This window comes from Larus michahellis, chromosome 21 (genome assembly GCF_964199755.1).
Source record: "Larus michahellis chromosome 21, bLarMic1.1, whole genome shotgun sequence".
NCBI classification, from domain to species: Eukaryota; Metazoa; Chordata; class Aves; order Charadriiformes; family Laridae; genus Larus; species Larus michahellis.
This window is the reverse complement of record NC_133916.1, coordinates 1928175-1953752: the sequence shown is the minus strand read 5'-3', so window position 1 is coordinate 1953752 and position 25578 is coordinate 1928175. Positions and strand designations below refer to the sequence as shown.

Here is a 25578-nt window from a genome sequence, read left to right as displayed (position 1 = left end):
ATGCTGAGGGTCGGGGGGGGGGGTTCAGGGGGGGCTTCACCTTTGGGTGTTCCCCGAGGGGTGGCGAGGGGACAAGGCGTCTCCCCGCTGTCGCCCGTAGGGTCCCGGCCCGGCATGGGGGAGGTGAGCGACACCGACAGCGGGATCATGCTGCATTCGGGTGAGCACCGGGGGTTGGGGGGGGGGTATTTGGGGAGGGGGGGGGGGGAAGGTTTTGGGGTGCCCTCATCGCCCACGAGTGCTCTTATAGACGTGCCCCCCCCCCCCCCCCTCCCCAGGCTGAGAACGGGGCACTTCGGTGCATGGGGATACACAAAAGCTCCTGGGGAGGGGGAAAAAAATTGGGGAAATGGGGGTTTCCCCTGCTTTCGGGGGGGGCACCCAAGCGTGATGAGGGGACTGGGGCCGCGGGGGAGAGGGGGGGGGGAGGCCGGCTTTGACTCAGCCGGGTTTTGCTCCGGGATGGCTGAGTCAGGGCGAAACCTTGTGTATGTCCCGTGTCCCCCCCCCCACCCCGTGTCTCCGTGCTGGGAAACCACGGCTGCCCCCAGGGGAGCTGGAGCACCCACGGGTGCTGCCGGGGAGGTGGTGGTGGGGGGGGGGTGCCAGTGTGTGTGTATGGGGGGGGTGACGCTGCTTTTCCTCCCTTCTGGCGTCGGGGGAAACTGAGGCAGGGAGGGGAGGGGTGTGTGGGGGGGTGTGTGTCTGTGGGGGGCTGCATCTCAGCAGCTCTCCCTCTCTCCGTCCCACCCCCCCCATCCCTCCCCAGGCCCCGACAGCCCCGTGCCCCCCCTGAAGGAGCGGGCGCAGGCCGGGCGCAGGCGGCAGCAGGCGTTGGAGGCCCGCCTGGAGACCTGCGTGCAGGAGCTGCGGCGGCTCTGCCTGCGCGAGGCGGTGAGCGGGGCTGGGGGGGACACCCTGTCCCAACCCCCCCCACCACCCCCAGCCCCCTCCAAGCGGCGGCTCAGCGCCCCCGTGCCGTCCCCAGGAGCTGACGGGGACGCTGCCCCGCGAGTACCCCCTGAAAGCCGGCGAGAAGCCCCCTAAGGTCCGGCGCAGGATCGGGGCCGCCTTCAAGCTGGATGAGACCCTCGTCCTGCGCGGGGCGGTGAGGGGCTCCCCGGGGTGCGAAGGGCGTGGGGGGGGTTCCTGGGAGGGTGGTGGGGACCCCTCTCCATCCCATCCCATCCCATCCCAGAGCTGCGGGAGATGCCCAAGTGCCACCAGGAGAAGCACCATGTTGTGCCATGCCGTGCCATGCCATGCCATCCCATCACATCCCCATCCCCTTCCATTCTTTCCCTACCCCCATCCCATCTCCATGCCATGCCATCTCGCCCCATCCCATTCCATCCTTTCCCTATCCCCATCCCATCCCCATCCCATTCCATTCCATCCTCATCCCATGCCATGCCATGTCATCCCAGCCCATGCCATCCCATCTCCATGCCATCCCATCCCATCATATCCTATATCGCAGCCCCATCCCATCCCATTCCATCCCATGCATGCCATGCCATGCCATGCCATGCCATGTCATCCTGTGCCATTCCATCCCCATTCCATCCCATCCCATTCCCATGCCATAACATGCCATCCCATCCCATCCCATCCCATCCCCATGCCATGCCATGCCGCCATCCCATGCCATCCCATCCCCATCCCATCCCATCCCATGCCATTCTATGCCATGCCATGCCATGCCATCCCATGCCATGCCATGACATGCCATGCCATGCCATCCCATCCCATGTCATTCCATGCCATTCCATCCCCTTTCCATCCCATCCCCATGCCATGCCATCCCCTGCCATGCCATCCCATGCCATCCCATTCCATGCCATGCCATGCCATCCCATGCCATGCCATCCCATTGCCATGCTATGCCATCCCATCCCATCCCATCCCATCCCACCCCATGCCATTCTATGCCATGCCATCCCATCCCATCCCATCCCATCCCATCCCATGCCATGCCATGCCATGCCATGCCATGCCATCCCATCCCATGCCATGCCATGCCATGCCATGCCATGCCATCCCATGTCATCCCATGCCATTCTATCCCCTTCCCATCCCATCCCATCCCATCCCATCCCCATCCCATCCCGTCCCATCCCCATGCCACGCCATGCCATCCCACCCCATCCCATCCTATCCCATCCCCATGCCATGCCATGCCATCCCACCCCATCCCATCCCATCCCATCCCATCCCCATCCCATGCCATCCCACCCCATCCCATGCCATGATGTCACCGTCCCCATCCCATGGCAGAAAACCCTCTTCCCCCCCGTTAACGCTGAGCCGCCGTTAGCCGTGCCGGCGCGGCGGGTAGCGGGTGGCGGGTGGCGGACGCCGAGCGTCTCCCCCGTCTCCCCAAGGACCCGCTGAGCGCCCTGGAGCGGGACCTGGCGCTGCAGCTGCAGATCGCCAAGGCCGCCCGGCGCCTGTGCCGCGAGGAGAACATCAGCAAGCGGCTGCGCAAGCGGCGGCAGACGGCGGCGCTGCTGGAGGAGCAGAAGCTGAAGGACCTGGAGAACATCCTCAACCAGCGCCGGCTCCTGGCCGGCCGACGGCCACTGTCCGTCCCCGCCGGAACTGCTGCTGCCGAGGGTGAGCCCCCTCATCCCCCCCAACCCCGCCATGTGTGTGTGTCCCCCCCGCCCCCCACCCCACCCCGGCCCTGGGTTGGTGGTGGCTCCTTCGAGGGGTGCTGGAGGTCGCGGGGGGGGGACAGGAATGGGGGCGGCTTGGTTGGGTTGTCCCTGGTGAAGGCAGCCCGATACAGCATCCCTGGAGCGCGCGGCCCAATCCTTCGGGTCCCCGTGGATGCACCCCCCTGGATGCACCCCAGTTCCCCATCCCCAGGGAACGCACCCCCCCGGATGGGCCCCAAAATGCCATCCCCAGGGAATGCACCCCAATTCCCTATCCCTGCTGAATCCACCCCCCTGGATGCACCCCAATTCCCCATCCCTAGGGAATGCATCCAAATTGCCCATCCCTGGTGAATCCGACCCCTTGGATGCCGCAATTCCCCATCCCCAGGGAATGCAACCTCTGGATGCACCCCAAAATGCCATCCCCAAGGAATGCACCCCAATTCCCTGTCCCTGCTGAATCCACCCCCCTGGATGCGCCCCAGTTCCCCATCCCTAGGGAATGCACCCCCCTGGATGCGCCCCAGTTCCCCATCCCTAGGGAATGCATCCAAATTGCCCATCCCTGGTGAATCCGACCCCTTGGATGCCGCAATTCCCCATCCCCAGGGAATGCACCCCCCTGGATGCGCCCCAAAATGCCATCCCCAAGGAATGCACCCCAATTCCCTATCCCTGCTGAATTCACCCCCCTGGATGCGCCCCAAAATGCCATCCCTAGGGAATGCACCCCAATTCCCTGTCCCTGCTGAATCCACCCCCCTGGATGCACCCCAATTCCCCATCCCCAGGGAATGCAACCTCTGGATGCGCCCCAAAATGCCATCCCTAGGGAATGCACCCCAATTCCCTATTCCTACTGAATCCACCCCCCTGGATGCACCCCAATTCCCCATCCTCAGGGAATCACCCCTGGTGATTGCGCCCCAATACGCCGGCCCCAGGGACTGCACCCCCCTCAATGCCCCCCAAAACTTCCTCCCCGGTGCACGCACCCCTGAATGCCCCCCAAAACTTCATCCCCAGGGATCGCACCCCTGAATGCCCCCCCAAAACTTCATCCCCCATGCTTGCAGCCATGTGACTGCACCCCAAATCTTCCTCCCTGGCGCACGCACCCCTGAATGCCCCCCGATACTTCCTCCCCAGCGCATGCACCCCCATACACCTCCCCTGCCGGGGGCACCCCCATGATCGCACCCCAATAACTCATCCCCAGCGATTGCACCCCCACGACTGCCCCCCAACGCGCCACCCCCCCCAGCGAGAGCACCCCAACGGGTGGCAGGATTTGGCCCGGCTGCCGTGTCCCCGTCCCGGTGGCGGACATGCCAGCGGGTCCCCGCTCTCCCCGGCACGTGCCGTGACCTCGGCTCCATCCCCGCCACCCTCCCCGAGGACCGGGGACGGGATGACGGCGGCTCCTTCCCTGCCGGTGCCCCCAAACCTGCCCGGCACCCTTCCTGCTGCCCGGCCTGGGCAGGCTGGGAGCTGCCCCGCAGCGCCGGCGCACGGCTCGGCAAAGCCGGCCTGGCCGGTACCGCCACCGTCCCGGAGCGTGTCGGGACAGGCGGCGTGGGAGAAGGGGAGCGGAGGCCTCCGGGGACGCGTTGGGTGGCGGCGGGTGCCGTGGGAGAGTTTTGGCAGCCGGCGGCGGCACCGGCACCCTTCTCAGCCGTCCCCCCCGTCCCGCAGAGCTCAGCGCCTCCGACGAGAGCTCCCTGTCGGACGCCGTCCTGCTGGAGGAGGGTAAGGGGGTTGCGGGGAGCGGGGCAGGGGTGGGGACGTGGCCCCCCATGTGTCCCCTCCATCCTGACCCACCGTCTTGCCCCTAGAGGAGACGCGGCCGCCAGGACCCGGCACCCCGCGAGGGTCCCCGTCACCCGAGCAGCCCAGCGAGGCGGAAGGCTCGGGGACCCCCCCGGACCCCCCCAGCCCCTGGCAGGAGACCAGCCACGACAGACCCTATGAGAAGGCCACCAAACCCGGCGTCGACGCCGGCGAAGGGGAAACCCGGGGCTCCCGGTGCTACCCTGCGTCCCCGCCGGCCGCCCCCGGCAGCCCCGACCCCGCAGCCGCGCCGGCGCCCAGGGCGGGGGACGTCCCTCCCTACCGCTTCGTCCCCATCAGGACCCTGGTGCTGTGCCGGCAGGCGGGCTCCAGCGCTCCCAGCACCCCGGAGCCATCGGGCCGGCGGGGACAGTCCCAGTCCTTGAGGTACATCCTTGTGCGTGGGGAGGGGGCTTCTGCGAGGGGGGAGGGAGCTAAAGCCATGGGGAGGAGGTTGGAGAGAACCTTATGGGGGGGAGGATGGAGGCAGCCCCATGGGGAGGAGGTTGGAGATAATTCCATGGGGATGATGGAGATAAACCCATAGGGAGGAGGATGGAGACAACCCCATGGGGAGGAGGTTGGAGATAATCCCATGGGGACGATGGAGCTAAAGCCATGGGGAGGAGGATGGAGACAACCCCATGGGGAGGAGGTTGGAGGTAACGCCATGGGGAGGATGGAGCTAAAGCCATGGGAAGGAGGTTGGAGATAACACCAAGGGGGAGGATGGAGCTAAAGCCATGGGGAGGAGGTTGGAGATAACACCAAGGGGATGATGGAGCTAACCCTACGTGGGGGATGGAGACAACTTTACGGGGAGGATGGAGATAACCCTATGGGGAGGTTGAAGATAATCCTGTGGGGAGGATGGAGACAACCCCATGGGAAGAAGATGGAGACAATCCCATAGGGAAGATGGAGATAACCCCATGAGAGGAGGATGGAGATAGCCCCATAGGAGGATGGAGATAATCCTATGGGGAGGGTGGAGCTAAACTCATGGGGAGGAGGTTGGAGCTAGCCCCATGGAGATGACGGAGCTCAACCTATGGGGTTGGAGATGACTTCATGAGGAGGAGGATGGAGGTATCCTCATGGGGAGGATGGAGCTAAAGCCATGGGGAGGAGGATGGAGATAGTCCCATGGGGAGGAAGATGGAGCTAACCCTATGGGGAGGATGGAGGCAACCCTATGGGGGAGGTTGGAGAGAACACCATGAGCGTTGCTGGAGATAAGCCTATGGGGAGGATGGAGATAACCCCATGGGAGAAGGATGGAGACAATCCCATAGGGAAGATGGAGCTAACCCCATGGGGAGGATGGAGATGACCCCATAGGGAGGATGGAGATAATGCGATGGGGAGGATGGAGATGACCCCATAGGGAGGATGGAGATAATGCCATGGGGAGGATGGAGATGACCCCATAGGGAGGATGGAGATAACCCAACTGGGAGGATGGAGCCAACCCCACAGGGAGGAGGCTGGAGCCAACCCCATGGGGGAGGTTGGGGACAAGCCCATGGGGGAGGTTGGGGACAACCCCATGAGGGTTGTTGGAGGCAATCCCATAGGGGGGATGGAGATAACCCCATGGGACGAGGATGGAGATAACCCCATGGGAGGGTGGAGATAACCCCATGGGAAGTAGATGGAGACAATCCCATAGGGAAGATGGAGACAACCCCATGGGAGGAGGATGGAGATAACCCCATAGGAGGGCGGAGATAACCCCATGGGAGAAGGACGGAGATAATCCCATAGGGAAGATGGAGATAACGCCATGGGGAGGATGGAGATAACCCCATGGAAGGGTGGAGATAACCCCATGGGAGAAGGATGGAGATAATCCCATAGGGAAGATGGAGATAACGCCATGGGGAGGATGGAGATAACCCCGTGGGAGGGTGGAGATAACCCCATGGGAGAAGGATGGAGATAACCCCATGGGAAGAGAATGGAGACAATCCCATGGGAAGAGGGTGGAGATAATCCCATAGGGAGGATAGAGATAACCCAACCGGGAGGACGGAGCCAACCCCACGGGGAGGAGGCTGGAGCCAGCCCCATGGGGATGGATGGTGCACCCTGCCGCCATGGGGTGCTCAGCCCCACCGCCCCCTCCCCGGCCACCCCTTTCCCCCCGGGCGTGGGGACGGGGTGACCTACAGCCGCGGCCCCCCCCCTGCCCGCAGGGTGGAGACGTGCTGGCAGCCCGGGGAGCCGCGGGGCCGCAGCGCCGTACCCCGCCGGCGTCCCACCTACTACACGGTGACGGTACCCACCTCCGTCATCCCCACCATCCCGAGCCCCGGCCCAGCGCATCGCTCCGGCTCCGACGACAGCATTTCCGACCTCTCCAGCATCTCTCACGCCACCTCTCCGGGCAGCAGCAGCCCCGACGTCTCCTTCCCGCGTCCCCCGCTCCCACCACCCCTCGTCGAACCTGGGTACTACCCGCGGGGTGCCCACCGGTTCCTGCCGCCCGCCGGCCCCCCGGCTTTCCTCTACGAGCAGGATCTGGCCCCTTTACGCTACCAGCGCCTGGTGCCCTCCCACAGCCGCATCGTGCGCACCCCCTCGCTCAAGGACTACGCGCCGGCGGGGGGCCGGGGGCTCTCCAAGGCGGCCGTCACCGAGGAGCTCATGTCGTGGCACCAGCGCGCCCGGCTGCGGGGTGCCCGTCCCCACTCCCTCGACCGGCAAGGGGCCTTTCGGGGACCCCGTGGTGGCAGCGGCAGCAGCAGGGACGTGCCCATCACCCGTGGGGTCCTGCCGTGGGCTCAGGTAGGGCAGGGGGTCCGGCTGGTGTGGGGACGTGGGAGGGTGGGGGGCACCGCGGTGCCCGTCCCCATGTGGGGGTCCCGCGGGTGCTGCCCTGTGGGTGACTGGGTGACACGAGTTGTCACCCTGAGGTGGGTTCAGGGACAAGTGGCTCTGGTGGGGTCCCACCGGGGTGCCCAGAGCAGGAGTGGGGTCCTGAGGGGGTCCATGGGGAAGAACGGGGGTTCCCATGAGGGTCCTCGTGGCAGGACTGGGATCCCGTGAAGGTCCCTGGGGCGGGACCAGGGTCTCGGGAGGGTCTTGGGGACAGGACCAAGGTCCTTCAAGGTCCTTTGGGGCAGGATCAGGACCCTCTGAGGTCACTCTGGCCAGGTCCAGGGTCCCACTGGCTGGGCCGGGGGTCCCGCAAGGGTCCCTGGGCGGGAGCAGGATCCGAAGGGGGTCCTTGGGGCAGGATCAGGGTCCTGGGGGGGTCCCAGGGGGAGGATCAGGGTCCGTGGGGGAAGAATTGGGGTCCCATGAGGGTCCCTTGGGGCAAGACCGGGGACATCCAAGGGTCCTTAGGACAGGACTGGTGGAGGTCCCTTGGGGCGAGAGCAGTTCCTAAGGGGGTCCTGGGGGGGGGGATCAGGGTCCCAGTAGGGTCCCGGGGGCGGGATTGGGGTCCTGAGGAGGTCCCACAGCCAGCCCCGGGGTCTCGTGAGGGTCTTGGGCACAGGAGCAAGGTCCCTCAAGGTCCTTTGGGCTGAGATGGGGACCCTCTGAGGGTCCCTCTGGGGGGGGGTTGGTCCAGGGAGGGGTCCATGAGCAGGGCTGGGGTCCCACGAGGGTCCCTGAGGTCCCAGGAGGGTCCCTGGGGCAGGACGGGGGTCCCACGCGGGTCCCTCCGGTGACACCTGGGGTCCCACGAGCAGGACCCAGGTTCCCACGCGGGTCTCTGGGGCAGCACGGAGGGGGGGTGTCCCTGGGTGGGGCGGGGGGGGGGGGTGTCCCTGGAGACAATTTGGGGTGCCAGCACCCTCCCCTCCACCCGGGGGGTCCCGCCGGGGCGGGGGGGGGGGCGCCTGCAGTAGGGGGTGGCACAACCGGGGCCCACGCCGGGCAAGCGGGGACGTGCAGCTGTGTGTGTCCCCCCCACCCCGAGCCCCTACCCCGGGCCGTGTCCCCCCCCGGGGTGCTGCCATGGCGCATGGTGGGGTGCCGGCCCCCCCACGGGCTCCTTCTCCCACGCAGGCCCCCCCGCTGCACGTCCTGCGGCGCTCCCCGGACGGCGTGCCCGTGCAGGTCTACCTGCCTGAGAACGGCGAGATCGTCACACAAGTGTAAGCGCAGACACCACCACCACTACCACCCCCCCCACACACACACCCCCACCCACCCCCCAGCACCCCGGGGCGCGGGAGGGGGGGGGGGGGCACAGCCTGGCTGGCCCAGGGACAGTGGGGACGGGCCTGTCCCCTACCCCCCCCACCCCGGTGGGGGGACATGGGTGGGGGGCGCAGCTGCCCCCTCAGCACCCCTGGGTGCTCGGGGGGGGGGGACAAGGTGGCCGGGGCTGGCCCCCCCCACTCCCCCCCCACCCCGTGTCCCCTCCCCGCCACCCTGCCCCCGGATGCTGACGGTGCCCCCGCGGACCCCGATTCGTTGGTCTCTAATAAAGGTGGTCGTTGGGGTGCCCCCGTCCTCGCCACCCCCCCCAGGACGCGTCACCTCTGTCCCCAGCCCTGTGACCCCCCCGCCCCAGGTCCCCCAGCCCCTGGGGCCGTTGCCAGGATCGGGCCCCGTTGACGGGGGGGTCCGGCCGTGCCTCTGGGGGCTCGGGGTAGTGACGGGGTGACCCCGGGGCCAAGGGGGTGCCCGGGTCCAACTGTGCCCCCCCGCCCCCGGCACCCAGCGAGCCCTTGGCCTGGCTGAGATGGGGGTGCTGGGGAAAGGGGGTGCTGGAGAGGGGGGGGCTGGGGAGGGGGTGCAGGGAAAGGGGGTGCAGGGGGGGTGCAGAGGAGGGGGGTGTAAGGAAAGGGGGTGCAGGGAAAGGGGGTTCTGGGAAAGGGGGTGCTGGGGAGGGGGTGAAGGGGAGGAGGGGGCTGGGGGGGTGCAGAGGGAGGGGTGCCAGGGAAAGGGGGTGCAGGGGGGGTGCAGAGGAGGGGGGTGCAAGGAAAGGGGGTGCAGGGAAAAGGGGGTGCTGGGGAAGGGTGAGCTGGGAAACGGGGGTGCAAGGAAAGGGGGTGCAGGGGGGTGCAGAGGAGGGGGGTGCAAGGAAAGGGGGTGCAAGGAAAGGGGGTGCTGGGGAAGGGGGTGAAGGGGAGGGGGATGCAGGGAAAAGGGGGTGCAGGGAAAGGGGGTGCTGGGGAAGGGGGTGCTGGGGAGGGGGTGAAGGGGAGGGGGATGCAGGGAAAAGGGGGTGCAGGGAAAGGGGGTGCTGGGAAGGGGGGTGCTGGGAAAGGGGGTGCAGGGGGGATGCAGAGGAGGGGCGTGCAAGGAAAGGGGGTGCAGGGAAAGGGGGTCCTGGGGAGGGGGTGAAGAGGAGGGGGGTGCAGAGAAAGGGGGTGCAAGGGGGTGCTGGGGAGGGGGTGAAGGGGAGGGAGGTGCTGGGAGATGGGGTGCTGGGAAAGGGGGTGCAGGAAAAGGGGGTGCTGGGGAGGGAGGTGTAGGGAAAAGGGGGGTGCAGGGAAAGGGAGTGAGGGGGAGGGGGTGCTGGGGGGGTGCAGAGGAGGGGGTGCCAGGGAAATGGGGTGCTGGGAAAAGGGGTGCAGGGAAAGGGGGTGCTGGGGAGGGGGTGAAGGGGAGGGGGGTGCTGGGAAAGTGGGTGCAGGGAAAGAGGGTGCAGAGGAGGGGGGTCCTGGGCGGGTGCAGAGGAGGGGGGTGCAAGGAAAGGGGGTGCTGGGGAGGGGGGTGCTGGGAAAAGGGGTGCCGGGAAAGGGGGGGGGCAGGAGCAATGGGGGGGCGGGGGCAGGGAAGGGGTGGAGGGGATGGGAAATAAGGGGTGCTGGGGAAGGAGGAAAGGGGAAAGGTGGGGGTGCGGGGGGGGGGATGAGGGGGTGCGGGGGGGGTGCAGGGGGGTAATGAGGGGGTGCAGGGGAAGGGAAATGCGGGGTGCTGGGGAAGGGGGGGGGGTGCAAAGGCGGGCAAAGGGATGGGGAAATGCGGGGTGCGGGGGAGGGCAGAGGAGGGGGGGTCGGGTCCGGTTGGCGGTCCGACGGCAGGAGCCCCCCCCTCCCCGGCCCCGGAGCAGCCCTGCCCGGCCGTGCCCGGGGGCGGGCGGGGGCCGGGACCGGCGGCTGCGGCGGGAGGCGGCGCCGCGGGGGGGGAAGGGGGGGGGGTGGGGGGGGCACCGGGCAGCGGCCGAGCGCCGCCGGGCTGCGGCGTCACTGCGGGCCTGCGCCGGGATCCATCGGTACCGGGAGCCAGCGGGATCCACCGGCTCCAGGATCTACCGGTACCGCGAGCCCCCGGCACTGGGAGCCCCCGGCTCCAGGCTATCACGGGCACCGGGAGCCGCCGGCCCCGGGATCTACCAGCACCGGGAGCCACCGGCTCCGGGATCCACCGGTCCCGCCGTCCCGGCCCCATCCCCGCCGCCCCGGGCCCGTTGCCGCCCCGCCGCCCCCGCTCCCGGGCAGCTCCGATCGGGGACACCGGGCCCGGCCCCTCGCCGCCCCCCCGGGCCACCCCCGGGATGGGGCCCGGCGGCCCCGGTTGGCCGCTGGCCGGCACCGTGCTGGTGGCCGTGGCCGCCTCGCTGGGTAAGAGACACGGCGGGGGGGGATGGATGGGGCGGGGGGAGACCGGGGGCAGCTGAGGTGGGGGGGGGGGGGGGGGCGGTGCCACCCTGCGACGGGACCCGGTGCCACCGGCTGCGACCGTGGGACAGCTCGGGGTGGGACCCGGCGCCGCCGGCTGCGACCGTGGCTGCGCCCTTCGCACGGGGGTTGCGTGCGCCAGACGTGTCCCGCTGTGTGTCCCCCCCCCGCCAACTGCACCCCGCTTGAGACTTTCGGGGTGTCCCCAAGGGCCGCTTGTCCCCGGGAGCCACGCGCACACGGAGCCGGTGGCCGTTGGAACTGGGACGCCCCGTCCCGGGGGATTTGGGGGTTTTCCTGCTGCCTGTGCCTCAGTTTCCCCACTTGGCTCTGAGCTGGCCCGGTCCCGCTGGGCGGCGAGTGAACCCCCTGTGAGACACCCCCCCCCCCCCCCCCAACCCGAGAGGCCACTTGGAGCTGGTTGGGGAGCGAGCTGGACACTCCGAGGGAAGCGGCCTCCACCCCGGTGGCTTCCCGGCCACTGTCCCCACGCCTCCGGCCACCCCCAGGCCTCGGCCCGTGGCTATTTCTGGGAGCGCATGTGGCTCCGGCCAGAAATAGAGCTGGGAGCGTCGCTGGAGCAGCCGGGCTGGGGGGCGGCCTGGGGGTGGGGGGGGGCGGGCTGGGTGAGACAGAGCACAAGGATGTGGGGCAGGATGGAGCGGGATCCAGGAGGATGTGGGGCAGGATGGAGCAGGGGTGGGGGGGGTGGTGGTGGGGGCGAGACATGGGGCAGGATGGGTGGGGTACGGGGAGACATGGGACAGGATGGAGCCCGATCCAGGGGAATGTGGGGCAGGATGGAGTGGGGTCGGGAGAGATGCGGGGCAGGATGGAGTGGGATCCAGGGGGATATGGGGCAGGATGGAGTGAGGTCTGGGGAGATGTGGGGCAGGAGGAAGCAGGGCTCAGGGGAGGGACATTGGGCAGGATGGAGCAGGATCCAGGAGGATGTGGGGCAGGATGGAGCAGGATATGGGGGACAGGGGGGCAGGATGGAATGGGGTCTGGGGGGGTACATAGGGGCAGGGGATGGGGGGACGGGGGGCGCAGGATGGAGTGAGGTGCAGGGTACAGAGGGACGGGATAGAGCAGGTTATGGGGGGGATGTGGGGCAGGATGGATGGGATACAGGGGGATGTGAAGCAGGATGGATGGGGGGGCAAGGGGGCAGGATGGAGCAGGATATGGGGGACAGGGGGGCAGGATGGAGCAGAATCTGGGGGGTACATAGGGGCAGGGGGTGGGGGGCCAGGATGGAGCAGGGTCTGGGGGGATGTGGGGCAGGATGGAGTGGGATACAGGAGGATGTGAAGCAGCATGGGCAGGGTTGGGGGGCAAGGGGGCAGGATGGAGCAGGATATGGGGGGGTACATAGGGGCAGGGTACAGAGGGACAGGATAGAGCGGGGTCTGGAGGGATGTGGGGCAGGGTGGAACAGGATATGGGGGGCAGGATGGGCAGGATTGGGGGGCAAGGGGGCAGGATGGAGCAGGATATGGGGAATACATAGGGGCAGGGGGTGGGGGGGGACAGGATAGAGCAGGGTCTGGGGGGATGTGGGGCAGGATGGAGCAGGATATGTGGGGGGCAGGATGGAGCGGGGTCTGGGGGGTACATAGGGGCAGGGGGTGGGGGGGGCAGGATAGAGCGTGGTCTGGGGGGATATGGGTCAGGATGGAGCGGGGTCTGGGGGGTACATAGGGGCAGGGGATGGGGGGGGCAGGATGGAGCGTGGTCTGGGGGGATGTGGGGCAGGATGGACCAGGATATGGGGGGCAGGATGGAGCGAGGTCTGGGGGGTACATAGGGGCAGGGGGTGGGGGGGGGCAGGATGGAGTGGGGTCTGGGGGGATGTGGGGCAGAATGGAGCAGGATACGGGGGGCAGGATGGAGCGAGGTCTGGGGGGTACATAGGGGCAGGGTATGGGGGGGGACGGGATAGAGCGGGGTCTGGAGGGATGTGGGGCAGGATGGGCAGGGGTGGGGGGCAATGGGGCAGGATGGAGTGGGGTCTGGGGGGATGTGGGGCAGGATGGAGCAGGATATGTGGGGGGCAGGATGGAGCGGGGTCTGGGGGGTACATAAGGGCAGGGTATGGGGGGGGACAGGATAGAGCGTGGTCTGGGGGGATGTGGGGCAGAATGGAGCAGGATACGGGGGGCAGGATGGAGCAAGGTCTGGGGGGTACATAGGGGCAGGGGGTGGGGGGGGACGGGATAGAGTGGGGTCTGGGGGGATGTGGGGCAGGATGGAGCAGGATATGGGGGGCAGGATGGAGCGAGGTCTGGGGGGTACATAGGGGCAGGGTATGGGGGGGGACGGGATAGAGCGGGGTCTGGGGGGATGTGGGGCAGGATGGACAGGGGTGGGGGGCAATGGGGCAGGATGGAGTGGGGTCTGGGGGGATGTGGGGCAGGATGGAGCAGGATATGTGGGGGGCAGGATGGAGCGGGGTCTGGGGGGTACGTAGGGGCAGGGGGTGGGGGGGGCAGGATAGAGCGTGGTCTGGGGGGATATGGGTCAGGATGGAGCGGGGTCTGGGGGGATGTGGGGCAGGATGGACAGGGGTGGGGGGCAATGGGGCAGGATGGAGTGGGGTCTGGGGGGATGTGGGGCAGGATGGAGCAGGATATGTGGGGGGCAGGATGGAGCGGGGTCTGGGGGGTACATAGGGGCAGGGGATGGGGGGGCAGGATAGAGCGTGGTCTGGGGGGATGTGGGGCAGGATGGGCAGGGGTGGGGGGCAATGGGGCAGGATGGAGCGGGGTCTGGGGGGATGTGGGGCAGGATGGACCAGGATATGGGGGGCAGGATGGAGCGGGGTCTGGGGGGTACGTAGGGGCAGGGGGTGGGGGGGGCAGGATGGAGCGGGGTCTGGGGGGATGTGGGGCAGGATGGAGCAGGATACGGGGGGCAGGATGGAGTGAGGTCTGGGGGGTACATAGGGGCAGGGGGTGGGGGGGGCAGGATGGAGGGGGGTCTGGGGGGATGTGGGGCAGAATGGAGCAGGATACGGGGGGCAGGATGGAGCAGGATACGGGGGGGGATGTGGGGACAGAACGCAGTGGGGTATGGGGGGGATACGGGGAGGGGGGGGGTCCGCAGTGGGGTAGGGGCTGTCCCCCCGGAGCCACTGTTCGGGGACGGAGGCGTTGGGCCGATGCTGGTGGCACGGGGGGCGGGGGGGGGCGTGGCGTTGGCCGGGCCGGGGGCGGGGGGGGGGGGTGGGTGCCCCGAAGGCCTCGGTGACGGGTGACCGTCCCCAGCGGCGGGGGGCGAGGACTGCCTGTGGTACGTGGACAGGAACGGCTCCTGGCACCCCGGCTTCGACTGCGAGTTCCTCACCTTCTGCTGCGGCACCTGCCACCAGCGCTACTGCTGCCGCGACCCCCTGCGCCTCCTCACCGAGCGCCAGCAGCGCCACTGCCTCGCCTTCAGGTGACAGCCCGCGGGGACACACACACACACACACACACACACACACACACACCCCTCGGGGGGACCCGGCCCTGGGGGCTGGGGGCTGGGCAGAGGGCATCAGTGCTGGGCACTGGGGGCTGGGGGCTGGGTACAGGGGACTGGGCGCTGGTACTGGGGGCTGGGAACTGGTTCTGGGGGCTGGGTGCTGGGCACTGCTACTGGGGGCTGGGCACTGGTACTGGGGGGTGGGGGCTGGGGGCTGGGCAGAGGGCATCAGTGCTGGGCACTGGGGTCTGCTACTGGGAGCTGGGCACTGGGTACTGGTACTGGGGACTGGGCACTGGGCACTGGGTGCTGGGTGCTGGGCGCTGGGCACTGGTACTGGGGACTGGGCACTGGGTGCTGGGTGCTGGGCACTGGTACTGGGGGGTGGGGGCTGGGTGCTGGGTGCTGGGCACTGGTACTGGGGGGTGGGGGCTGGCGGCTGGGTACAGGGGACTGGGCACTGGGTGCTGGGCACTGGGCAGCGGGCATCAGTACTGGGCACTGGGCAGTGGGTGCTGGGCATTGGTACTGGACACTGGGGGCAGGGTGCTGGGCACTGGTACTGGGGACTGGGCACTGGGTGCTGGGTGCTGGTACTGGGGGCTGGGGGCTGGGCAGCGGGCATCAGTGCTGGGCACTGGGGGCTGGGGGCTGGGGGCTGGCTGCTGGGCACTGGGCAGTGGGCATTAGTACTGGGCACTGGACACTGGTACTGGGGACTGGGCAGTGGGTGCTGGGCATTGGTACTGGGCACTGGGGGCTGGTACTGGGCAGCGGGCATCAGTGCTGGGCACTGGGGGCTGGGGGCTGGGAGCTGGTACTGGGGGCTGGGCACTGGTACTGGGGACTGGGCACTAGGCACTGGGCAGTGGGCATCAGTGCTGGGCACTGGGGGCTGGGGGCTGGGTGCTGGGGGCTGGGCATTGGTACTGGGGACTGGGCACTGGGCACTGGGCACTGGGTGGTGGGGGCTGAGCATTGGTACTGGGGGCTGGGCACTGGGCACTGGGTGGTGGGTGGTGGGGGCTGGGCATTGGTACTGGGCACTGGGCACTGGGCGCTGGGTGCTGGGTGCTGGGCAGCGGGCATTAGTGCTGGGTACTGGGGGCTGGGCATTGGTACTGGGCACTGGGCACTGGTACTGGGGGCTGGGGGCTGGGTGCTGGGCACTGGGGACTGGGCACTGGGCAGCGGGCATTAGTGCTGGGTACTGGGAGCTGGGAGCTGGGGGCTGGGTACAGGGGACTGGGCATTGGTACTGGGGACTGGGCAGTGGGTGCTGGGCACTGGGCAGCGGGCATCAGTGCTGGGCACTGGGCACTGGTACTGGGCACTGGGGGCTGGGGACTGGGCACTGGCAGCAGTGCTGGGGGCTAGGCGTTGATACTGGGTGCTGGGCAGTGGGTGCTGGTCACTGATACTGGCCACCGGTCACTGGTACTGGGCACTGGGTGCTGGGCACTGGGCACTGGGCACTGGTACTGGGCACTGGGCACTGGTACTGGGCACTGGGGGTCGGTACTGGGCACCGGGCAGTGGCGCTGGGTGCTGAGCTGTGGCCGTGGGTGCTGGGTGATTGCCTTTGGCCCCGGGACTGGATGCCGGGTGCTGGGCGGTGGCACTGGGGGGTGGCACTGGGGGATGGCACTGGGTGGTGGCACTGGTCACTGGCACTGGGCAGTGGGCACTGGGTGGTGGCACTGGGGGGTGGCACTGGGGGGTGGCACTGGTCACTGGCACTGGGTGGTGGCACTGGGTGGTGGCACTGGGTGGTGGCACTGGTCACTGGCACTGGGCAGTGGGCACTGGGTGGTGGCACTGGGTGGTGGCACTAGGGGGTGGCACTGGGCGGTGGCACTGGTCACTGGTACTGGGTGGTGGCACTGGGCGGTGGCACTGGGTGGTGGCACTAGGGGGTGGCACTGGGCCGTGGCACTGGTCACTGGCACTGGGCGGTGGCACTGGGTGGTGGCACTAGGGGGTGGCACTGGGTGGTGGCACAGGTCACTGGCACTGGGTGGTGGCACTAGGGGGTGGCACTGGGCGGTGGCACTGGTCACTGGCACTGGGTGGTGGCACTGGGTGGTGGCACTGGTCACTGGCACTGGGCGGTGGCACTGGTCACTGGTACTGGGTGGTGGCACTGGTCACTAGCACTGGGCACTGGCACTGGGCGGTGGCACTGGGTGGTGGCACTAGGGGGTGGCACTGGGCCGTGGCACTGGTCACTGGCACTGGGTGGTGGCACTGGGTGGTGGCACTGGTCACTGGCACTGGGCGGTGGCACTGGGCGGTGGCACTGGGCGGTGGCACAGGTCACTGGCACTGGGTGGTGGCACTAGGGGGTGGCACTGGGCGGTGGCACTGGGTGCTACCTGGACGTCCCCGTCCCTCCAGGCCCCAGGTGGTTGCTCCGAGGCTGCCCCTGGCGCTGGGGGCACCGGTGTGACTGGGAGGGGGGGGGTGTGGGGGGGTGTTCCGTGGGGGGAGGGGGTGTCTGCCCGGGGTGCAGGCCCCGCTGCCCCACGGCCCCCCCCCCGTGCCCCACAGCCCCAAGACCATCGCGGGCATCGCCTCGGCCGTGGTGCTCTTCATCGCCATCGTCACCACCATCGTCTGCTGCTTCATGTGCTCCTGCTGCTACCTCTACCAGCGCCGGCAGCACCTGCGCACCCCCCTGCAAGGTGGGGGGCTGGAGGGGGGGGGACTTGGGGTGCAGGGCAAGGGCGGGGGGGGGATTTGGGGTGCAGGACGGGGGGAATTTGGGGTGCGGGAGGGGGGATTTAGGGTGCAGGAGGGAGGATTTGGGGTGCAGGGGGGATTTGGGGTGCGGGGTGGGGAGATTTGGGGTGCGGGAGGGATTTGGGAGGGATTTGGGGTGCAAGGTGGGGGAATTTGGGGTGCGGGAGGGGGGATTTAGGGTGCAGGAGGGAGGATTTGGGGTGCAGGGGGGATTTGGGTTGCAGAGGGAGAATTTGGGGGTGGGGGGATTTGGGGTGCGGGGTGGGGAGATTTGGGGTGCGGGAGGGATTTGGGAGGGATTTGGGGTGCAAGGTGGGGGAATTTGGGGTGCAGGAGGGGGGAATTTGAGGTGCAGGGGCGTATTTGGGGTGCAGGAGGGAGGATTTGGGGTGCAGGACAGGGGAATTTGGGGCGCAAGGTGGGGTTATTGGGGTGCGGGGAGGATTTGGGGTGCGGGAGGGGGTATTTGGGTTGCAGGAGGGAGGATTTGAGGTGCAGGGAGGGATTTGGGGTGCAGAGGGAGAATTTGGGGGTGGGGGGATTTGGGGTGCAGGAGGGGGGAATTTGGGGTGCGGGAGGGGGGATTTGGGGTGCAGGACAGGGGGAAGTTGGGGTGCAGGGGGGTATTTGGGGTGCAGGAGGGAGGATTTGGGTTGCAGGGGGGATTTGGGGTGCGGGGTGGGGAGATTTGGGGTGTGGGAGGGATTTGGGGTGCAGGACGGGGGGAATTTGGGGTGCAGGAGGGAGGACTTGGGGTGCAGGGTGGGGTATTCAGGGTGCAGGAGGGAGGATTTGGGGTGCAGGGAGGGATTTGGGGTGCAGGAGGGAGGATTTGGGGTGCAGGGGGGATTTGGGGTGCGGGGTGGGTGAGATTTGGGGTGTGGGAGGGATTTGGGAGGGATTTGGGGTGCAAGGTGGGGGAATTTGGGGTGCAGGAGGGGGGAATTTGGGGTGTGGGGGGGTATTTGGGGTGCGGGGAGGATTTGGGGTGCAGGAGGGGATATTTGGCATGCGAGAGGGATTTGGGGTGCAGGATGGGGGGATTGGGGGTGCAGGGGGAGGATTTTGGTGCAGAGGGAGAATTTGGGGGTGGGGGGATTTGGGGTGCGGGGTGGAGAGATTTGGGGTGCAGGAGGGATTTGGGAGGGATTTGGGGTGCAAGGTGGGGGAATTTGGGGTGCAGGAGGGGGTATTTGGGGTGCGGGGGGAGGATTTGTGGTGGGGGGGATTTGGGGTGCAGGGTGGGGGGATTTGGGGGGCAGGATGAGGGGACTTGAGGTGCAGGGAGGGATTTGGGGGGTATTTGGGGTGCAGGAGGGAGGATCTGGGGGGTAGGGGGGATTTGGGGTGCAAGGTGGGGGGGATTTGGGGTGCAGGAGGGAGGATTTGGGGTCCGGGGGGGATTTGGGGTGCAAGGTGGGGGGATTTGGGGTGCAGGGGGGATTTGGGGTGCGGGGGCGATTTGGGAGGGATTTGGGGTGCAGGAGGGAGGATTTGGGGTCCGGGGGGGATTTGGGGTGCAAGGTGGGGGGATGTGGGTTGCGGGGGGGATTTGGGGTGCGGGGGGGATTTGGGAGGGATTTGGGGTGCAGGAGGGAGGGTTTTGAGTGCGGGGGGGAGGGGATTTGGGTGCAAGCCGGGGGGGGATTTGGGTACTGGGGGGCGGGGGGCGATACGGGTGCCGGGGGGAGGGATTTGGGTGCTGGGGGAGGGCACCGCAGCGGGTGCTGCTGAGATCACCCGGGTGCTCACCCCCCCCACCCCCCCTCTCTGGGGGTCACGGACACCCCCCGTCCCCGTCCCGGTGCCGGCTGCCGCAGCGCGCTCCCCCCCCGCCCCCCACATCCCACCCCTCCATCTCTCCCGCAGGCCCGGAGATCCCGCTCTCCAGCTACCCCCCCGCGCCCCCCCCAGCCCCCTTCCCCATGGACCCCAAAGGCGGCCCCGCGCCCCCCCAGCCCGGCTTCGCCCCCATGGCCATGTACCCACCGCCCGGCCCCGCCGCCCAGTACCCGCTCTACCCCTCCGGGCCCCCCGGCTACAACCCCACCGGTGAGCGGGGGGGGGCTGGGGGCGGGGGGGGGGGGGCGGGATTTGGGGTGTAGAAGGGGGGACTTGGGATGCGGGGGGGTTTGGGGTGCAAGGAGGGATTGGGGGAGCAGGGTGGGGGGGATTGGGGGTGCAGGGAGAGGATTTGGGGGGTGGGGGGGATTGGGGGTGCAAGGAGCGATTTGGGGTGCGGGGGGAGGATTTGGGGTGCAAGGAGGGATTGGGGGTGCAGGGTGGGGGGGATTTGGGGTGCAGGAGGGAGGATTTGGGGTGCAAGGAGGGATTTGGGGTGCAGGGGGGAGGATTTGGGGAGTAGGGGGTATTTGGGGTGCAAGGTGGGGGGATTTAGGATGCAGGGGGATTTGGGGTGCGGGGGAGGACTTGGGGTGCGGGGGGAGAATTTGGGGTGCAAGGAGGGATTGGGGGCGCAGGGTGGGGGGTATTTGGGGTGCAGGGGGGGATTTGGGGTGCAGGGGGGATTGGGGGTGCAGGAGAGGCAATTTGGGGTGCAGGGGGATTTGGGGGGTGGGGGGAGGATTTGGGGTGCAAGGAGGGATTGGGGGCGCAGGGTGGGGGGTATTTGGGGTGCAGGGGGGATTTGGGGTGCAGGGGGGAGCATTTGGGGGGGAGGGCGGGGGGGACTGGGGTGTGGGGGGAAATTTGGGGTGCAGGGTGGGGGGATTTGGGGTGCAAGGTGGGGGAGATTGGGGTGCGGGGGGGGGGATTTGGGGTGCAAGGTGGGGCGGAGCAGTGAGGTAGGGGTGGGAGGTGACACCCCCTTATCCCCCGGTGGGGGGGGGGGGGGGGAGGGGGCCAGGGTGGCTTCGCGGGGGCTGACACCCCCCCCTCTCTCTCCCCCCCCGCAGCGCCGCCCCCCTACGTCCCGGCACAGCCCAGCTACCCCGGAGCCTGAGCACCCACGGGCACCCCGACCCCCCCCCCCCCCCACCACCCTGGAGCCGGGAGGGTGCCCCCGGGGGGGGAGGGGGGGCCCGGATCGGGCCCTTCCCGGCCATGGCGGGGAGGAGGCGGCGGCACAGGGCGGCTCTTGTCCTGCACCAACACACTGGGCCCTTTGTGGGTGCCCCCGCCCCGGCCCCGGGTGCCAACGGCCCCGTTGTGCCCATGGAAAAGCGGGGGGGGGGGGCCGCGGGGGGGGAGGGTGGCCTCAGCGCCCGCCTCCGGATACGACCCCGGCTTTCCCCCCCCCGCCAACGGGGGTGGCATTAAACCCCGGCTTGTGCCCCACAGCCCGGTGTCCTCTCGGTGGCAGCTGGAAGATGGGGGGGGGGGGTGTGTGTTTGTGACTTTGCCCCCACCCCCCCCCCCGCCCCCCCAGCCTTTATCCTTCTCCTGCCCACCCAGCCCCACCGCCCCCAACTGGGGGTGTGAAAACATCCCCCGTGGTGGGTTTTGGGGTTTGTTTTTTTTTTTTTTCGGGGGGGGGGGAGGGGGGGGGTCAGAAAGCAGCAAATTCAGCCCTGGACCTCGTCCGCAGGCGGGGGGGGGCGGGGGAGGAACAGGCGCCGGGGGTGGGAGCGTTGAGTCACCCCGGCTATTTTGGATGGTGATTCATCCCCCCCCCCCCGACTCCACCACCCCCATCGCCATGGGGCTGGGGGGGGGGGGCGGGGGGGTGTCCAGCCACCGGGGAAATTTGGGACGGTTGAGTCCGTCGCGTGGGGGAAAAGCCACGAAGGGGGCAAACCCCATCACCCAGGGGACCGCGGGTCCCATCGCCACCCCCCTCCGCCCCCCCCCCCCAAAAAAAAAACCCCGCAAGGAGCCCAGGGATGGGGGAGCCGGGGGGAGGGAGGAGGGGGCAGCTCTGAGTTTTATTGAAGTGGGATGGAGAAAGGAAAAAAAAAATATAATTAAAAATAAGAAAAATAAGAAAAGAAGCCAGGCGGGCGCCGGGGGGGGGTGGGGGGGAAGGGTGTCCCCAGGGCACACAGCCAGCTGCGTGGTGGGGGGGGGGACGGGGACGGGGGGGACACGGGGAGGGGGGTCAGGGTTTGGGGGCCGCCTGCTCCCGGAGGTAGAGGTCCCGGATTTCGGCCAGGCTGCGGCCGAGGCCGGCCAACGCCTGGGCGATGCCGCGCAGGACGCAGGTGGTTTCCCGCCGGCTCTCGGCGTATTCCCGCCGGAACGCCCGCATCTCCTGCACCAGCCGCTCGTTGGACTGCACGATGCGTTTTTCGGCCGGGGTGAGTTGGGTACAGTCGGGCGTCCCGTCCCCCAGCCCCGCCGGCGTCCCCGGGGGGGGCCCGGCTTCGCCCCCGCCGCAGTTAGTGAGATGCTCGGTTTCTTGTTGGAAGAGGAGGTTGGGAAAATCGGAACCCAAGGGCTCCGGCTGCCCGCCCAGCTCGCCCAGCGAGAGTTCGGGGGGCGGGGGGCGCGGGGGGCTGCGGCTCCAGCCTTCGCCCAGCTCGCCGGAGGGGCGGATGCCGGCGCGGTGTAGCCGGCGCTCGGTGCCGCGGCCGGGGATGCCGTCGGCGGCCGGACCGTGGAAGGGCTCAGTCTTCACCTCCACCGGCTCCTCCTTCACCGCCTCCTCCTTGACGCCTGCGGGAGGGAGGGAGAGCGCGGGGCAGCTGGCGGGACCCCCCCCTCCCTCCCCCCCCCGCTGCCATCTCCCCAGCGCCCCACGGACCGAGTCACCCGGCCCCCTTCTGCCTCTGTCCCCCTCGTCCCCGTGCCTGTGCTCCCGTGTCCCCTCTCCTGGGGCCCGGTCCCATCGATACGTGCGTGTCCTCACGGCCCCCGGTCCCTCGTCGTGGCCCATCCCATGTCGCTTGTCCCTCTCCTGGTCCCAGCACTCCCATATCCCTCTCCTGAATGCGGTGTCCCCATATCCCAGTACCCACTTGTCCCTGTCCTAGTCCAAGTCCCCCACGTCCCTGTTTTGGTCCCCTACGTCCCTGTCCCAGGAACCTGTCCCATGCGCCAGTAACCTCCACGTCCCCGTCCTGGTCCCCCCATGTCCCTGCCCGGGTCCTGGTCCCAGTACTCCCAGTCTCTTGTCCCTGTCCTGGTCCCTCCCACGTCCCCATCTCTGTCCTGGTCCCTGCCCAATCCCACCATGTCCCTGTCCTAGTCCCAGTACCCCCATAGCCCATGTCCCTGTCCTGCTCCTGCCCATGTCACTGTCCCAGTCCCACCATGTCCCTGTCCTGTTCCCAGCCCTCTCTTGTCCCTGTCCTGGTCCCAGTACCCCCAGTCCCTTGTCCCTGTCCTAATCCCAGAGACCCATATCCCTGGCCTGATCCTAGTGTCCTCCTGCCCCGATCCCAGTGCCACTGTCCCTTGTCCTGGCCCTGGTCCATGTCCCCCCGTGTCCCTGCCCTGATCATGGTCCCCTCGTGTCCCCGTCCCAGCCCTGGTATCCCCGTCCCTGTCCTGGTCTCAGTCCCCTCCTGCTGTCCTGGTGCCAGTCCCCTGTCCTGGCCCAGGTCCCCCCATGTCCCCACCGCCCTGTCCTGGTCCCCTGCCCCAGGGCCCTGTCCCTTGTCCCTGTCCTGGTTCCCATGCCTCACGTCCCAGGCTGGATCCCGGTATCCTCCCGTCCTGCTCCCAGTGCCCCTGTTGCCGTCCCTGTCTCCTGTGTCCCTGTCCCGGTCCTCCCATGTCCCTGTCACCCATGTCCTTACCCTGCTCCCCCCACATCCCTGTCCCAGTCCTCCATGTCCCTATCCTTCTCCTCTGTGTCTGTGTCCCCTCCATGTCCCTGCCCCCCTGTCCCTGTCCCGATCCCAGTGTCCTGGTCCCAGTTTTCCCCACCTCCTGGTCCTGGTCCCCATGTCCCTGTCCCAGTCCCCTCATGTCTGTGTCTCCATCCCAGTCCCCTCACGTCCCTGCCCTGTTCCCCTGTGTCTGTGTCCTTCTACCCCACGTCCCTGCCCCTGTCCCAGTCCTAGTGCCCCCATGTCCCTGTCCCCCGCATCCCCGTTCCCCACATCCCTGTCCCAGTCCTCCATGTCCCTGCCTTGGTCCCCTGTCTCCATGTCCTGGTCCCCCATGTCACGGTCCCAGTGTCCCTGTCCTGGCCTGACCCCGTGTCTCTGTCCCTGTCCCAGTCTCTCCACACACCCGTCCTGGTGGCCCTGGTGCCCCCCCCCGCCCCCAGCCTGGTCCTGGTGTCCTGTGTCCCTCTCCCAGTCCTCTTTGACCCTGTCCTGGTCCCCCATGTCTTGGTCCCAGTGCCCACGTGTCCTTGCTCCAGTCCCTCCATGTCCCTGTCCCGATCCCCTGTGTCTCTGTCCTGGTTCCCCCATGTGCCTGTCCCAGTCCCCCCACGAATCTGTCCCTGTCCCCTGTGTCCACGTTCCGGTCCCCTCAGGCACCCATCCCCAGTTCGTGTCCCAGTACCCCCATGTCCTTGTCCTGGCCCCCCCTACGCACCTGCCTTGGTCCTCCGGGTCCCTGTCACGGCCCTCTGTGTCCCTGTCCCGGTCCCTCATGTCCCTGTCCCTGTCCCCCGTGTCCATGTCCTGGTCCCCCCATGCACTTGCCCTGGTCCCTGGGTCTATGTCCCGGCCCCCCCATGTCCCTCTCCCGCTCCCCCACGTCCATGTCCCAGTCCCCCCACGCACCCGTCCCTGTCCCTTGTATCCATGCCCTGGTCCCCCCATGCACTTGTCCTGGTCCTGGTCCCGCCATGTCCCTGTCCCCCATGTCTGTGTCCCGGTGCCCCCACACACCTGTCCCGGTCCCCTGTGTCCCTGTCCCCCCATGTCCATGTCCTGGTACCCCATGTCCCTGTCCCAGTCCCCTCACTCACCTGCCCCCACCCCCCATGTCCCTGTCTCCCCATGTCCCTGTCCCAATCCCCCATGTTTCTGTGCCTCTGTCCCACTCCCCCCACGGACCTGTCCAGTCTCCTGTGTCCCTGTCCTGGTCCCCCTGTGTCCCTGTCCTGGTCCCCCATATCCCTGTGCCTGTCCCCCGTGTCCCTGTCGTGCTCGCCCCATGTCCCTCTCCCAGTCCCCCCATGCACCTGTCCCCGTCCCCTGTGTCCCTGTCCTCGTCCCCCCGTGCACTTGCCCCGGTCCCGGTCCCCCCATGTCCCTGTCCTGATCCCCTGTGTCCCTGTCCCCCCACGCACCTGTCCTGGACCCCTGTGTCCCTGTGCCTGTCCCCCATGTCCCTCTCCTGCTCCCCCACGTCCATGTCCCAGTCTCCCCACGCACCCGTCCCCATCCCCCGTGTCCCTGTCCCCCGTGTCTCTGTCCCAGTCCCCCCATGCACCTGTCCCCATGCCGCGTGTCCCTGTCCCCCGTGTCCCTGTCCCCCGTGTCTCTCTCCCAGTCCCCCCATGCACCTGTCCCCATGCCGCGTGTCCCTGTCCTCATCCCCCCGTGCACTTGTCCCGGTCCTGGTCCCCCCATGTCCCTGTCCTGATCCCCTCTGTCCCTGTGCCTGTCCCCCGTGTCCCTGTCGTGCTCACCCCATGTCCCTCTCCCAGTCCCCCCATGTCCCTGTCCTGATCCCCTGTGTCCCTGTCCTCGTCCCCCCGTGCACTTGTCCCTGTCCTGGTCCCCCCATGTCCCTGTCCTGGTCCCCTGTGTCCCTGTGCCTGTCCCCCGTGTCCCTCTCCCGCTCCCCCCCGCCCATGTCCCGCTCCCCCCCCCGCGGACCCACCGTGCGGCGCCACCACCTCCACGCTGAGAACCGGCGGGTCGATGCCGGCGGCGCCGCGCGGTCCCCACCCGGGCGCGGGCCCGGGGCCGAGCTCCGGCGGGCCCGGCCCGGAACCGCTGCCGCCGTTGCCGTTGCCGTTGCCGTTGCCGGGTCGGACGGCGGGTCGGGCGGCGGGTCCCTGCCTCTCCTGCCGGTGCCGGGTGATCTTGTCGTTGGCCCGCCGGCGCAGCCCCCGCCAGCGGTTCTTCACCTCGCCGATGTCGCGCTGGTTGCGCCCGGCGGCGTTGATCTTGTTGGTGATGCGCCACCAGATCTTCTGCTTCTCGTAGGCGTTGACGGTGCTGGCGGCGGCGCCGAAGAGCAGCTGCTCGTACTTGAGCACCTCGCTCATGAGGATGTCGATCTCCTGCAGCGTGAAGTTCGGTTTCCGCTTCAGCAGCCCCCGCCGCGCCCCGCCGCCGCCCGCCGCCATGCTCGCCGCCGTCTCCTCCTCATGGCGCCGCCCCGCCGCCCATCTCCCCCCACCCTCCCGCCGCCGCTCCGCCGCTCCGCCGCCGCCTTTTGTCTCGCCGGTACCGAGCGGAGCGGGGCCGCCGGCT

At 68.5% G+C, this 25578-nt stretch overlaps 3 protein-coding genes across 3 annotated transcripts; 2 read left to right on the top strand and 1 right to left on the bottom strand.

Annotated features, from left to right (window-relative positions):
* INAVA (innate immunity activator) lies at positions 1 to 8625 on the top strand. Its single transcript, XM_074564505.1, has 8 exons — positions 1 to 160; positions 770 to 894; positions 989 to 1108; positions 2385 to 2616; positions 4311 to 4412; positions 4499 to 4880; positions 6692 to 7283; positions 8514 to 8625. Exons 1-8 carry the CDS (start codon positions 1 to 3, stop codon positions 8604 to 8606), a joined length of 1806 nt encoding a protein of 601 aa, XP_074420606.1. The 3' UTR covers positions 8607 to 8625.
* A 1973-nt stretch (positions 8626 to 10598) lies between these two features.
* Positions 10599 to 20617, top strand: SHISA4 (shisa family member 4). Its single transcript, XM_074564484.1, has 5 exons — positions 10599 to 11023; positions 14350 to 14521; positions 17099 to 17232; positions 19160 to 19342; positions 20206 to 20617. Exons 1-5 carry the CDS (start codon positions 10957 to 10959, stop codon positions 20250 to 20252), a joined length of 603 nt encoding a protein of 200 aa, XP_074420585.1. The 5' UTR covers positions 10599 to 10956; the 3' UTR covers positions 20253 to 20617.
* A 531-nt stretch (positions 20618 to 21148) lies between these two features.
* LOC141733718 (uncharacterized) lies at positions 21149 to 25578 on the bottom strand. The gene is made up of 2 exons (XM_074564485.1): positions 24980 to 25578; positions 21149 to 21904 (listed from the first exon to the last, which is right to left on the bottom strand). The coding sequence occupies exons 1-2, from the start codon at positions 25449 to 25451 to the stop codon at positions 21348 to 21350; spliced, it is 1029 nt and encodes a 342-aa protein (XP_074420586.1). The 5' UTR covers positions 25452 to 25578; the 3' UTR covers positions 21149 to 21347.